The 12,943-nt window shown below is 40.7% G+C and overlaps 2 protein-coding genes, 1 non-coding gene and 1 pseudogene across 3 annotated transcripts; all 4 read right to left on the bottom strand.

Annotated features, from left to right (window-relative positions):
• Positions 1-306: 306 nt before the first annotated feature.
• Positions 307-2,275, bottom strand: LOC106445046 (probable protein S-acyltransferase 14). Its single transcript, XM_013886528.3, has 7 exons — positions 1,873-2,275; positions 1,534-1,738; positions 1,359-1,450; positions 1,147-1,270; positions 961-1,046; positions 811-876; positions 307-720 (listed from the first exon to the last, which is right to left on the bottom strand). The coding sequence occupies exons 1-7, from the start codon at positions 2,080-2,082 to the stop codon at positions 601-603; spliced, it is 903 nt and encodes a 300-aa protein (XP_013741982.2). The 5' UTR covers positions 2,083-2,275; the 3' UTR covers positions 307-600.
• Positions 2,276-2,397: 122 nt separating this feature from the next.
• Positions 2,398-2,470, bottom strand: TRNAK-CUU. The gene has a single exon. It is a non-coding gene; the product is annotated as a tRNA-Lys (tRNA).
• Positions 2,471-2,610: 140 nt separating this feature from the next.
• On the bottom strand, positions 2,611-4,100 carry LOC106445045 (proteasome subunit beta type-1). Its single transcript, XM_013886527.3, has 6 exons — positions 3,945-4,100; positions 3,718-3,825; positions 3,470-3,551; positions 3,120-3,392; positions 2,958-3,044; positions 2,611-2,877 (listed from the first exon to the last, which is right to left on the bottom strand). The coding sequence occupies exons 1-6, from the start codon at positions 3,989-3,991 to the stop codon at positions 2,803-2,805; spliced, it is 672 nt and encodes a 223-aa protein (XP_013741981.1). The 5' UTR covers positions 3,992-4,100; the 3' UTR covers positions 2,611-2,802.
• Positions 4,101-4,663: 563 nt separating this feature from the next.
• LOC125608407 lies at positions 4,664-12,913 on the bottom strand (annotated as a pseudogene).
• Positions 12,914-12,943: the final 30 nt, after the last annotated feature.

Genomic DNA, 12,943 nt, shown 5'->3' with positions numbered 1-12,943 from the left:
TAGTTTACAAAAAAAAAGGATTATGTTTTAACAAAACCGAATTGTGTTAAACAGAGATTTTAGCTTTATGGAAATTAAATTGTGACTATAAATCTTGGAGATTTAGTTTAGGCTTTTGGCTTCAAATCTTTTCACAAATTTAAAAGCAAAAAATTACCGTTTTAATTACAAAAGAATACTGTGACAAAAAAAAAAAATTACAAAAGAATACTGAAAAAGTAATATAGAGTATAAACCTGGGGCTGACATCTTTGCTGGTTTTTGATAAAACATAAACTTAAAGATGATTTTTTTTGTTGCTAATACAAAAATAGATTTTTGTTTTTAATAAAAATTAACCAACTGTTCACAACAAAAGCTACTTAAGAAGGTGATCATATATTTAGGAAGATTAAAAAAAAAATGTAAACAACAAAGCTAAGCTGTAATCCTCCTCCATTACAAAACCTAATGACGTCTGGTATCCGTGGGAAGATACTACACTGCCAGAAGTGAAAGCATCATCCTTCAAGCTAGTAGATTGCTCCTCCAAGGGTCTCACTGTATCCTACGTATTGTTGTTTTACATGATGATGATCAAAGTCATCTTCTTCATCAGCATTACTGGGAATCAAAGTCAGGCTTGGAAGGGTATTCAAGTCCCTGCAGCTCCGGCATTCTCCTCAGGTCTTCTTCTGAGTATCCTGGAATGAACCAGTACCTCTTATCCATTCCAAATACCTAAAGGGAGAAAAAGGCAACAACTTAGAAACATGCAACCGGTATATATATTCAGAAGAATATCAACTCAGGTCTTTAAGCTTAACTAACCTGTTCAAAGTTTTTCTTTCTACCAAGGTCATACCGCCATTTTCCACTCGTTTTCTTCTCATATGCCTGCTCACAACTCAACACCAAGAAAATTTGATAAGACAAGAGATGTACTGATTCATTTCTAGGGAAGAAAGAGAAGGATGTTACCTCTATAGTAGTGGTATTGCCAGCTACCAAAGAAATGTGCATGATTAAGAAACCCATCACGCTCAAAGCAAATGCCAAGTTCAAAACTGTTGGCTCATGATGGTAACGTAACAAACAAAGGTGAGATTAATAATTAAACATTGTAAATACTATAATAAGCAAGCATAAGGAAAGTCCCCAACATACCAAATGCAAGAAAAGTAGTAGCAAGAGTGCCCGGAGTTCCAGGTATCTCTTCATCACTAAAGAAGGCTATGAAGTGCGGCATAAGAACCAAAGTGACAAGAGTCGTCTCTAAAAATGTGTAGAACTGCATTTTTTAACAAAAAAAAAAAGTTTTGACAAGATGAAGATACTATAAATAGTATTATAAGTCCAGAAACAAAAAAAAAACTTACCAAGAAAAGAAGGAAGTACTTATAATTCAATGCACCTACACAGTTAACAACCCAAACACAATGGTGATCCATCTTCAACACACACCTACCACCTATATACATCCCCCCCCATGTTAAACACAATCAAGACTCTCTCTCTATATTATGGTAAAGAAGAGAGAGAGAGAGAGCTTACAAACAGAACAGTGATGGCAACGTGGAGGTTTAGGTTGGTTGCACTTTCTACAGAACCTAACTCTTGGGTTTGAGTTATCAAACTCTAGACTGTTCAACGGATCAGATTCGCCTCTCTCTTCGTCAGTACTTGGTCTCCAATTAGGAGGGACAGAACCAGGATCAGTAAACACAACTGAGAAGTAGCTCCAAAGAAGCATCGCCAGCTGCATCAAATTAAACAAAAAACACATTCTTTAGCTAAAAAGACAGAACAACAAAGACTAGTTCACATCTTAAAGAACCAAGCTTTGTTGTCCGAATTGACTTAAAGTACGAATCTTTACCAATCTTGACTTACGAGGAAGTGGAAGAGGAGAAGGATGGTGAGAGCAGTAAAGGAATCAAACCCTCCTTGAGACAGAGCTGGTCCGTAGTTAGTCAAAACGACGGCGTAGTAGGTGACACCGACAACGCCGAGAACTAAGAGGATCATGATTGATCCGACACCACGTAAGGCTGTACAGAACTTGAACACGTTCCACGCCATTGCAGTGCCAGATCTATGCATAATCTAACTAACCACAAATGATCTATTACAGAATCTCAGAGATAAAAAAATAAAACCTTTTTTTTTAAGATATTAATAAGGAGTCTCTGTTTCGTTCAGAGTCTTGAAGGTTTATACTTTCTTTAAGGAATAGGATGAAAGTGATGATTCAAAGATGCAGACTCCATGAAGGAAGAAGATGGAGCCTGAAGATTGAGACTTTTTCTTCTTTTGTTTTTGGAGTTTAACTAGATTAGTCGTAATTAAATGACTTGGAGTCAATCAGGATCCAAAAGAAAATTATAAATTGGAAAATATAAAAAGGGAAAATGAAATCGCCCACCGTGGGGCTCGAACCCACGACCACAAGGTTAAGAGCCTTGCGCTCTACCAACTGAGCTAGACGGGCTTGTTGTTGGTTTAAACAGTTAGTAATATTCGGATCATTCGGCCCCATCCTTTTTACTTTTTTTTTCCCATTCCCAAAAGTCAAGAAGAGAGGACTCGAGAGCTTCTGTAGATTGGCTCCATGTCCTGCGACAAACAAACTATGCTCTACCATGTGTTCATAAATGAGAGAACGAGGATATGTTAACAACATAAGGAAACAGTTTTTAAACTTCAAACACAGTTCAAGGTAACCGAGGGAGCCTAATGTTTACGAAAAACGACAAAGTTGTTAAGATCCTTCTTTTAACGGGTGCAGCTCTGTTCCCAACACTCATATGCGCAAAGTCTCACTTAGTCTTTCCTTAAGTCCATGACTTCGGTCTTGATGCCATCGGCCTTGAGAATCATGATCTCAAGCTTGTCCCCCTATTAAAAAGCAAAGCACAAGTCAGCCATAGGTGAGAGTCATTCATCACAAGAAAACACAACTAGCGAAGGAAACTTACAGTGTAGATATCTCTCTCAGTGGCAGAAGCGAAAACAGTCTTCACCAAGTCAACTGCTTCCGGTTCAGAAAGGGGAGTGATAGCATCCTACAAAGACACAACACAAAATATTAAGCAACTGAAACGAAATGATTGCTTAAAGGCCAAGCGCAACAAACAAACCTGGGCAGGAAGCAGCAGAGGACTCGGACTCTTGAGCTGATTATCAAGAAACGGCATAATCAGAGTCGATCCAGAACCTTGAGCACTGTATCCAACCTTCTCATACGAACCAACAGCGTCATACGTGAAGACACACCCTTTACCATTCTCGTCAAGCCCTCCGAGAACATTAAACGCATAGTAAGGGAAAAACCGCTTGAAGTAGAGCGTGTTGGAGAGAAGCTGAGCCATAGCGGGACAGCTCATCTGCTTGTTATGCTGATGCTGATAAACCTATTGCAGAGACAAAAAAAAAGAGAAGACTTTAATAATATGCAAGGGAGAAACTTTTGAAAACAAAAGTCACTCACCAAGTGCCTTGATGTGAGTACTTTCTGAAGTGCCTTCACATCAGCTTGAAAGCCAGAGGAAGAGAGCACAGCTTTGTCTGCTCTGGAAAGAGAGCAACTTTGATTACTCAAATGAACAAAAGATGTTATTTTGCAAGAAACCCATAAACAATTACATGACAAAACCCTCAAAATCCAGATCTACGAATCGTCGATTGCAACTGTGTCTACAGAAACCCTAAATCCCCAAATCAAAGAAGGGTACTTACAGTTTATGGATTTTGGAGTAATCGCGAGTGAGAATGCTGTAGCCGGTAGACATCCGAGTATCGGCGGCGATAACGCAGTAATCCGATCCAGCGATGGCCACACATGTTCTGATCAAAAACACACACACACACAGCGATCAAGACAAGAGGAGTCAATCGCGATGGCAAACGCTCAATTAGATGAAGAAACTCAGCGTATCGATTTAAAGGGTGACACGATGCGTTACCCTCCATTGTTATCGTAAGGAGACCAGTTCGCGTGCTGCTTCGTCATGGAGCTTCTCTGTCTGTCTTTTGTTAATAAAGATGAATAGAGACTGGGGAATTTGCAAATGAGACAAGAGAAGAGATTGGCTTTGTGAACACGAAAGCAGACGTAGACTGAAGATGGGCTGTAATGTGTCAAATGGGCCTACAAATATAGCCCCATTAAAATTTAGATTTTATAATTTTGGTTTTATGGTTTTCAGCTCATTCACCCTATTTGTACAAACCAAAAAAAAATCCAGAAAATAAAAATGAGAAAACAGATATCTTTCAAGTGTTGTTGGCTTATAAAAATTAGGTATGTGAGTTCAATGACATGTTCGGTTCGGTTCGATTCTGCTGGTTGGGATTGTACTCGGCTTGGGTAGGAGGAGCAATACTAGCCAAGGTGGTGTTTCCACAGAATCAGTATGTTACTGACTACGACAAGACTGGACCATCCGTGATTCACCGGAAATGTTTCTGATTCTCAAAGGACCAAACCGTTATTGTAGTTGAGGATTGATTTTGCATTTGTTGTGGTTAGGAACTGTAGTAATTTGGACACATCCCACTCAATCTATGTAGTTTGTACACTCTGACCAAACTAAGTACTTATGCGTTGTAAGCAACTCTTCAATCTTAGTTCAGATAAAAAAAACAAACGATTGATGACAAACGCAAAAGTAGCACATCAACATCAAACCATAAAGCCGGTTGTATAGTAAACGCAAACGTTTTACACAAATCCACTGTGGGAAAGTATTCAAGGGAAGAACAAAACACAAAATGTGTTTTCCTATCAAACCGATTTAAAATTCCTACAAAAGAATCCATTTTTCCAGCTTTCTAAGTCAAACGAGAAAACCTGATATTGTCACGGTTTAGCAGAAACCGGCTCTAACCTCTTCAAACGAGTACTCAACACCTTCTGCATTGTCCAGCCTCTTCTTCACCGCCGTGGACGCAGGAGTAAACGGCGTTGTTGCCTCCGACATAACAACTGAAGCTGCTGGGGTTGTAGGTGCAGAGATTGGAACCGCTGTTCTTCTGTTCTCTTCGTTGGTTTTAGGAGATGACTTTGTAGTGTAAGTATCCTTGTGATCTTCTGGAGAGTTCAAGATATTGGAAGTAACAGGTGAAAGAGGCTTCCTAAGCATTGGAGATCTCCCTTTGTTGTTCATCACAGCTTTTCCTGCAGCCGGAACGTTCTTTGCTTTGAGACGACCAGAAAGCTCTGAGTTTCTCCTTCCTATACATAAATACACAATTCACTAAACAATAAATATCGTTTTCTTGTCTCTAAACAGTGTCAACCACACTCTTGTGTTATTAGTATGTACCGTACCTGAAGGATTTGGGATAGTAGAGTCTCTTCTACTAGGAGCGTTCTGGTCATAGTAAGTAGTCTTTTTGCTGTTGAGTGTTGCCTTCTCAGGCTTGGAACTTTGAAGCATGGCACCACCAAGGGAGAGCTTTCGGTTCATGGCAGAAGAAGGTAAGGCAGTTCTCAATGGTTTCTTTCCGCTTTTACCTGGGCTTGGCTTTGACCCGTAAAGTGCCTCTTGCTCTGTGATGTGTTGTCCATGGAGTTTCTTCAGATCCTGTTATAAAAACAACAATATCACATTACCAATTATGTTTAAGAATTGGTTACTTGTGAAACTTGTTTGTCCTTACTCTTTGTCTCTGTTTTTCAAACTCTTTCTCTTCCCATAGAGTCTTGTACTGCTCAAGCATGGATAAAACTCGGACCTGGACAATTCTCATGGAAACGTGCATTTGTGTTAAAGATAGATGTTGATTTGATAAGCATGTAGAACAGTGTCATTGATGAGTAAAAGACACTTACACCATCGTATAAGAATGCATGTCCTCTTTCATCTTCCCAAGCGTTGACTTTGGCTGTCAAAGTCTCCACCATCCCTGCATCAATACCAGCAGAAAGCATTGGAAACATTCCAAGATTCAAGGTAACCAAGCTTATGGGTTTTGTCATATAATCTAGATGACACAAAATGTTACCATGAAGTTTATTGACAAGAATTAATACGAGCTTTTTCTGCACGCTTTAATGTAAGATGAGCTCCTCTTCCCGCATTGTACCTATTATCATCCTGAAGCAGAGAAAGAGATTGAGATTTAAATGTCCCTCATCATGAGAATCCAATATAGACGAAAAACTGAAGCAGAGAAAGGAGGTTGAGATTATATGTCTTACTCTATTGTATTCTTCGAGCCATGACTCTTCTTCACATGCTGTCATCCATTTCTCCACCTTTTCTAGAATCTCTTTCCTGCTTGAAGCTTCCTCTCTGACCTTTGCAATCTCGGAGTCAATTTGCTCTAGCAACTGTTCAGGATCCTTGACACCTGAAAGATGAAAGAAACCCTATTATAAGCATGTGTCCATCAAGCATTATAGTAAGCAGTGAAAGAAAGGGTTTACCAGATTCTATAGCTTCAATTGAAAAGTTCTCTGATCTAAGAACTTGGGGTGCCATGTGCACTTTCCTTGATATTTCCTCAAGCTCTAGCTTCTTTCTAAGGATCACCTCTTTGATCTTAGTTATCTTGAGTTTGCTAAGCCTAATGACTTCATCCTCAACCTGTATAACAAATCCGCATTTATTAAAAAATTAGTCCATATACTGTCATAACCAGATAACCAGCAAGTTAATTCCTGTGCACTCACGTTTTTTATGGAAGCAACAGAGAGTATGTTGGCCTCGGTAATTTCAGACTCAGACAAAGCAATGCTGCAGGTGACATTGTGAAATGTCTTTTGCTCTTCCGCAGGTGTGTCCAGAAGATTCCAGAGCTCCAACAGGGAAACTGCAAGATCTTGAATCTAGACAAACATGTGAAAACAGTCAGAAACTGTAAGCACGCAGAAACTGTTTGCACAACATTCTCAAAGAGAGCTTAGACTTCAAACCTTCTGCATTCGCTGTAACTTGACCCCTCGTAAATTCCCAATCATCAAATCCAACTTATCAAGTGTACTTCTGCTCACATCTCTCGTGTTGGAATCAGCCAGAGATGGATGAATTCCTCTTATCAAGTCCTTCAAGTCTTCACCAAGCACCGAGCACAACAACGTCAGCGTTTCCAGCAAACGCTCTACCTCTTCCAGTCTTTTACTCTACAATTTGAAAAGAGTACATAACATCATAAGAAAAGTAATTGCAGAGAGACTTGCACGTCTGGATATACTAACATTAAAAGGTAAAACCAACCTTTTCATTCTGGAGTTGAGCCAATTGCCTACGCAGCTCCTCCAACTTATGAAGCGAAGGATCAGCCTCTTCTGCACCAAGCTGCTTCAGATAATCCGTAGAATCTCCAAGTTGAAAAGACAAGCTCAGCAACTCATCAATAACTTCCTTAAACCGATTCATTCTCTCAGACTTCTTTCTTCTCAGCTCCTCTAACTGCACAGTAACGTTCTCAAGCTCCTCCTTCAAGTTCTCACCCACCCTACCGTTACTCTACAATAAAAGGAAACATCTTTAATCTCACACAACAAAGAAGAATAAAAAGCACACTACTAACATGAATCTCCTGTCCACCCATAGAAGATCCAATGGCTGCAATCTCCGCTCTCCCCATAGCGATCTCTTTAAGCAAGTTCGCTTTACACCTACTAGCCTCCTCAACTTTACGCTTGTAAACCAAGAGACACTCTTTCTCAATATCAGCCAAAGCAGCGTCCTTTTCCTCCTCGTTCTCTCCCATTTCACTCCATATCTCCTGTTAATCAACCAGTCTTACATAAATAAACAACCTTTTCAACAAACAAATCCTTCGAGGAAAACCTGCAATTGGCGAAGCAACAATCCACATGTAGTCTCGATTCGCGAAAACTGCTCCGTTGAGTTTCGAATCATCGCGATGGAAACCTACAGAGAGATGTAAATCGAGATTCGTTTTATGAACCCTAAGTCTTTGCGTACCTCTGCAGAGAAAGAGAACATACCTCGATCAAAGATTGTGGAGATGGAGAAGAGATGATCGAGAGAGAGAGAGTGAGAGCGAGATTAGGGTTTATAAGTGTTTTTGTGGGAGGTAACTGATGCGAAATCAAATTTTTGAAGAGGGAGGGGGAGGAGGAGGAGAGGTCCGTTACGTTATCCGAGGGTCACGGTTTTGTGCTGACGTGGCGTTATATTCGACGTTGGATGAAAAACGCTCTTTCCTTCTTTTTTTTTTCTTCCTCGATTTTGACGGACGAGATTTCGTAACGGAGTAATAAAGGCTTTGGTTTTGAAAAAGGGATGTTCTGATTTTTTGAAATATATTTGGCTCCATTTTTGATCGATCTTACATGATTTTAAAATTTGGTAAACGGATAACTCAATTTAAAAAGGTATATAAAATATTTTTAATTTACTTTGAATAAGTCAGTAAATCAATTTAAATTTATGACATTGATACATATTTTTTCTACCTCTGTGACGACTTTGAAGAAGAGATTATCATATGCATGATGAGAGCTTTAAGACTACGCGGGGGGGGGGGGGGGGTTTGATATTACGTGTATACGCACACCAAATAACCTAATGTGCACACTACCACAATCGAATGGTATGTCGATGTAGCACTTTAGGATCGAATCCACAGAGACCAACGGTTACACTTTATCTTTATGGGATCAATACTTAGCTAAAACAATATGGGGGTTTTAAGATTTGAGGGTTTCGTGAGAAACAAGTAACAAGATTAATTAAAGTATTCAGATAACTAAAATGCTAGCCTAGGGTGGTTTGATCGGGTGTTAAACAAGTGTGAGCCAAACAATTATTCAAGTTCGATTAAAGACCAGTCTAGAACTCGGATCACTCAAATAGAACAATCCACTGTCGTGGTACTGCCCCCTATGCTGATCGATCTTGATACCTAAACTCTCGTTTGGATCAAGATGCGACAGCAAGCAATAGAGATCAAGTCCGATAGGTTCACCAAACACCCTAATATCTACTTTCGCTGATTAGGGATGCTAGGCTCATTCATAACAGATCTAGCAACCTATTACACGGTTAATGAACAGGTTAAACCTAGGATCTAACATTAAGCGGCCAGATTAATGCAAGCATTAAGAACAGTTATGAATGAAGACAATCAATGGTTTCACTTATCTATGTTTAACTCACGGACCTAACACCCGAACACCCTAGACTAAGCAAGTTGACTACTCAGCCATGAACAGAGAAAAACACAGAGATCAATTCTGAATAAGACTTCATGTAAATAAAAGAGATAGAAAGAGGGTTCAGGATAATCTTCTCTATGGTGAGAGAGATGGAGCCTTCTTCCTTTACAATCCAAAAGCACAAAAGTCTCCAATGGTTTTCTTCTGTCTAGAATAGCGTAGAATGATAAAGAGAAACAGAAAATATGATATATCAAAGCCACAGGCGGCTGGGAGAGAAAATATAGAGATAATTAGGGAAAATCCCGTAATGATTGTAGTTTCCTTAAAAATCTCTGCCGCTGGAACACTCACTCGGAACAGTCACTCGGGTTGCTCCGCTATCTGGAACAGTCATCAAGACTGTTCTGCGTGAAAATCACCAAATTGCACTGTTTTCTGCCTCTTTTGTTTCAGCTGATCCATCTCCCATCCAATGCAACTCCAGACCTGTAATGACTCCAAAAGGACTAGGAAGACTCGATAAAGACTTGAAAACCAATTTAAAAGCATATATACAAGATGTATAAAACACCATATATCAATTCCCCCAGACTTAGATCCTTGTTTGTCCTCAAACAATGTCAAGTATCAAGAACAGGGAGAAAGGTTTGAAAGTGTGGGAACTCTCCTATTCTCAGCAACCATACTTTAACCACGAATCTCTGAACCATACAAGCAGTAAAACTAGGACAACACACCCTTACCGGAACCCCACTGACTGCTGTTCAAAAATCGGCTCCATACTCTTCATCTCAAACCTGAAAAAGCAACACTATCGAGACAGAACTCCCTACATTCATTTAAGAGTAGCGTGAGCTTCTCATCACAGGCATTATTCAGGGTAGACGGTCTAGGTGTGGAACAGGCTATTTAATGGTGAAGTTAAGAGTGTTTAGGGGCTACCATTTCATTGAAGAGGATGCAGGATATCACACAAAATGGCAAGAGAGGATAGATCCATTGATGTCCACAGCCTCTACTCGTTTTTGCTCTATATGGTGCGACTGTTCTGATGACGGAACAGGCAACTGATTGTTCTGCTTTCTACTTTCCTCTACACACTCTTCAATACTTGGTACCAACTTCTTGCTCGACTTTTCCAGTGGCTCCATGTTTCTTTTCTTTCTTCCCCTTCTCCATCACATTATTCTCGTTTTTTTTTTTTTTTTTTTTTTTTTTGAAGACTGATATGGTGATGTGACGAAGAAGGAGGTAATACATGATCGTTCTGAGTGCCACTGGTGGTTCTGATTTCGCGACCATTCTGGTTCTCCACCCCTGCTCTTGCGCAGTTCATTTGTTATGGAGCGGTTGCTCCATTAATCTGCTTGTTCTCCTTTCTGACATAATTTCTGCAGCAGTAACGAGTAGGAGGCTGCGTTGATCCTTTCCTCTCCGACCTTTTTGCACATATCTGCACATATGACACTGAAAAACAAATGCATGAAGGAGGAATAAAGGTTAAGGTGCAGGGTGGGAACTAGCTAAAGATGAGCTAGCCACTCAGGATCAGCAAGATGGATAAAAAGGATAAGAAGTCCTGAGTGTGTTCTCGTTTCCCTGATCTAATGCCCATAACAAGAAGAATTTCAGTCAAGATTAGGTTCAAGTAAGGTGGAGTTAAGTCTACCCAGTGTAACCTGATCGGCTGAGAACTTCTGGAGAATCAAGTGAGATATGTCAGGGTGTTCCAGGTCCACATGTGTGTCTTTCGCCACTGCTAAGGTCACTGAATAAGATAACTAAAGCACGAGGTGGTCAGTGATCAACACAAATAAGGTCCTAATTCCCACAAAGTTTTGACTGACTCAATAAAAACTGACTCAAATTGACCCAAAAGAAAAACAAAAGAAAGAAACGAGTTAGTAAACGACGAAAACCCTCCCCCAGACTTACTTCACAACGTCCCTGGTGTGAAAATAAATCAGAGAGAAGGAGAAAACAAGAATAAATTTTTTTTTTTTTTTCGAGATACTTACCTGGCGCGGAGCAGCCTGACAGAGCAAGACGCGGTTGCTCGGTAAAGGATGCTCTGGAATGAGAGCAGCCAACTGCTTGCTCCAGTCAAGGATCTCGGATTTTCTGATTTATGACCTGAGACTCAACAAACTAAAAACAAAAATAAGTAAAAAGAAAATCCTAATGTTAATGACACTCACCAGTGGGTTGCCTCCCACCAAGCGCTTGGTTTAAGTCTCTAGCTTGACTTGGTGACTGGGATCAGTCGGGTTGAGCAGGAGGGCTTGTTCCAAAACAAGCTCCACAATCAGACATGTTCAGCTTCAAAACTCTGCTCAGCAACCCTTTCACAGCAGCATCCCCTTTCTCCTTCAGCTCATGTGTGAGAATAGCTCTGACTTTAGAGAACGGTTTGGAGGTACCCTTGCACTTTACCTCATACTCAATGGAGTTCTCATCACACTTGAGAGGTGTCAAAGTCATTGTAGGATCTCCCTTGACCCTTTTCTTCTGGACTTTCTGTTTCACCCTTGAATTCCCTCTGATTTTAGTAAGATCAGTGCATGGATCTTCATCAGATAACAGCCTGCTCTTACACTTATCACCATGCTCCTTCTCTGGAACAACCTTCAGCTTTTCTACATCAAACACTGAGATGCGAGAGGCGTGTGATGAGGAAGATCTGGTGGGTACAGCCTTGTAGAAAGCTTTCTTGTTGATGTTGGAGAAGCAGACTCTCTTGTTGGGCATATCGATGGTTGCTCCAACAGTAGCCATGAATGTCCTTCCAAATATCAAAGGCATCTCATGATCCTTGATCATCTCAACAACTTGAAACTCAGCAGGAACAATGCATTCCCCTACTTGAACATGAAGGCTGCGGATGGTTCCATATGGGACTGCTCTGGAAGAGTTTGCAAAGGTCAGGGTCAGCTGAGAACGCTCAACATCAGCAATACCCAAATCGTCTACAATAGCCTTTGAGACGAGATTCACGCAAGAACCAGAGTCACAAAGAGCATCCTTGAAGGTTGTTCCTGCGATGGAACATGGGAGAACAAACTTTCCAGGATCATCAACCTTAGGCAATACCTTCAATGCTGGTGTAGACAGTGCTTTGATATAGAGGACCTTGATCTCCTCTTGAGTCTCTCTACAGTGTTTAAAGAACTGGAGCAATGGACGAATCTGCAGAGCATCTTCAAATGCAAGTTCTTTAGGAAGCCTTCTCACCATCTTGTTAAAACCTATCAGCTGCTCTTCACTAATGGGATCCATCAGATGTCTAGGTGGAATTGGATAGGGAACCTTGGGAACATAGACTCGAGATGGTGGAGTCTCAGCAGGTTCGCTAGGAGCAGTCACTCCAGAGCTAGCAGACTGCTCTGCTCTATCTTCTGCGCCTGAAGCAGTCTCAGCAAACGGCTGCTCTATTGCATTACAGTGCTCAGTCCTAGGATTTTTATCAGTTCTTCCAGGAAGTGTCTCTTGTTGCCTCTTGACACTCTCAACTGTTTGAGCAAGCTGAACATCGATCTTTCTTATATGGATCGCAAGATTGTCATACTTGTTATTCAGCTCAGTGAACATGTTGCCCATCCTGGTGTCTATTTCTGTGGTTACCTGATTCAACGCCTTGGCCTGAACCTGCTGACCCTGCAACAGATGTTGCATCATCATACCCAGACCCTTCAGCTCATCTGGTTGACTGTTCCCGTTAGCTGGAACAACATGCGGATTGCTCTGCGGTTGTCGCTGGTTCTGGTTCTGAATATGCCCGGCCGTAGGTTGTTCCATGTTGAAAACGTGTCCTTGGTTGTTTTTCAG

This window comes from Brassica napus, chromosome A4 (genome assembly GCF_020379485.1).
Source record: "Brassica napus cultivar Da-Ae chromosome A4, Da-Ae, whole genome shotgun sequence".
Taxonomy (NCBI): domain Eukaryota; kingdom Viridiplantae; phylum Streptophyta; class Magnoliopsida; order Brassicales; family Brassicaceae; genus Brassica; species Brassica napus.
The sequence above is the reverse complement of the archived record's forward strand: the minus strand, read 5'-3'. Positions and strand labels throughout refer to the sequence as shown.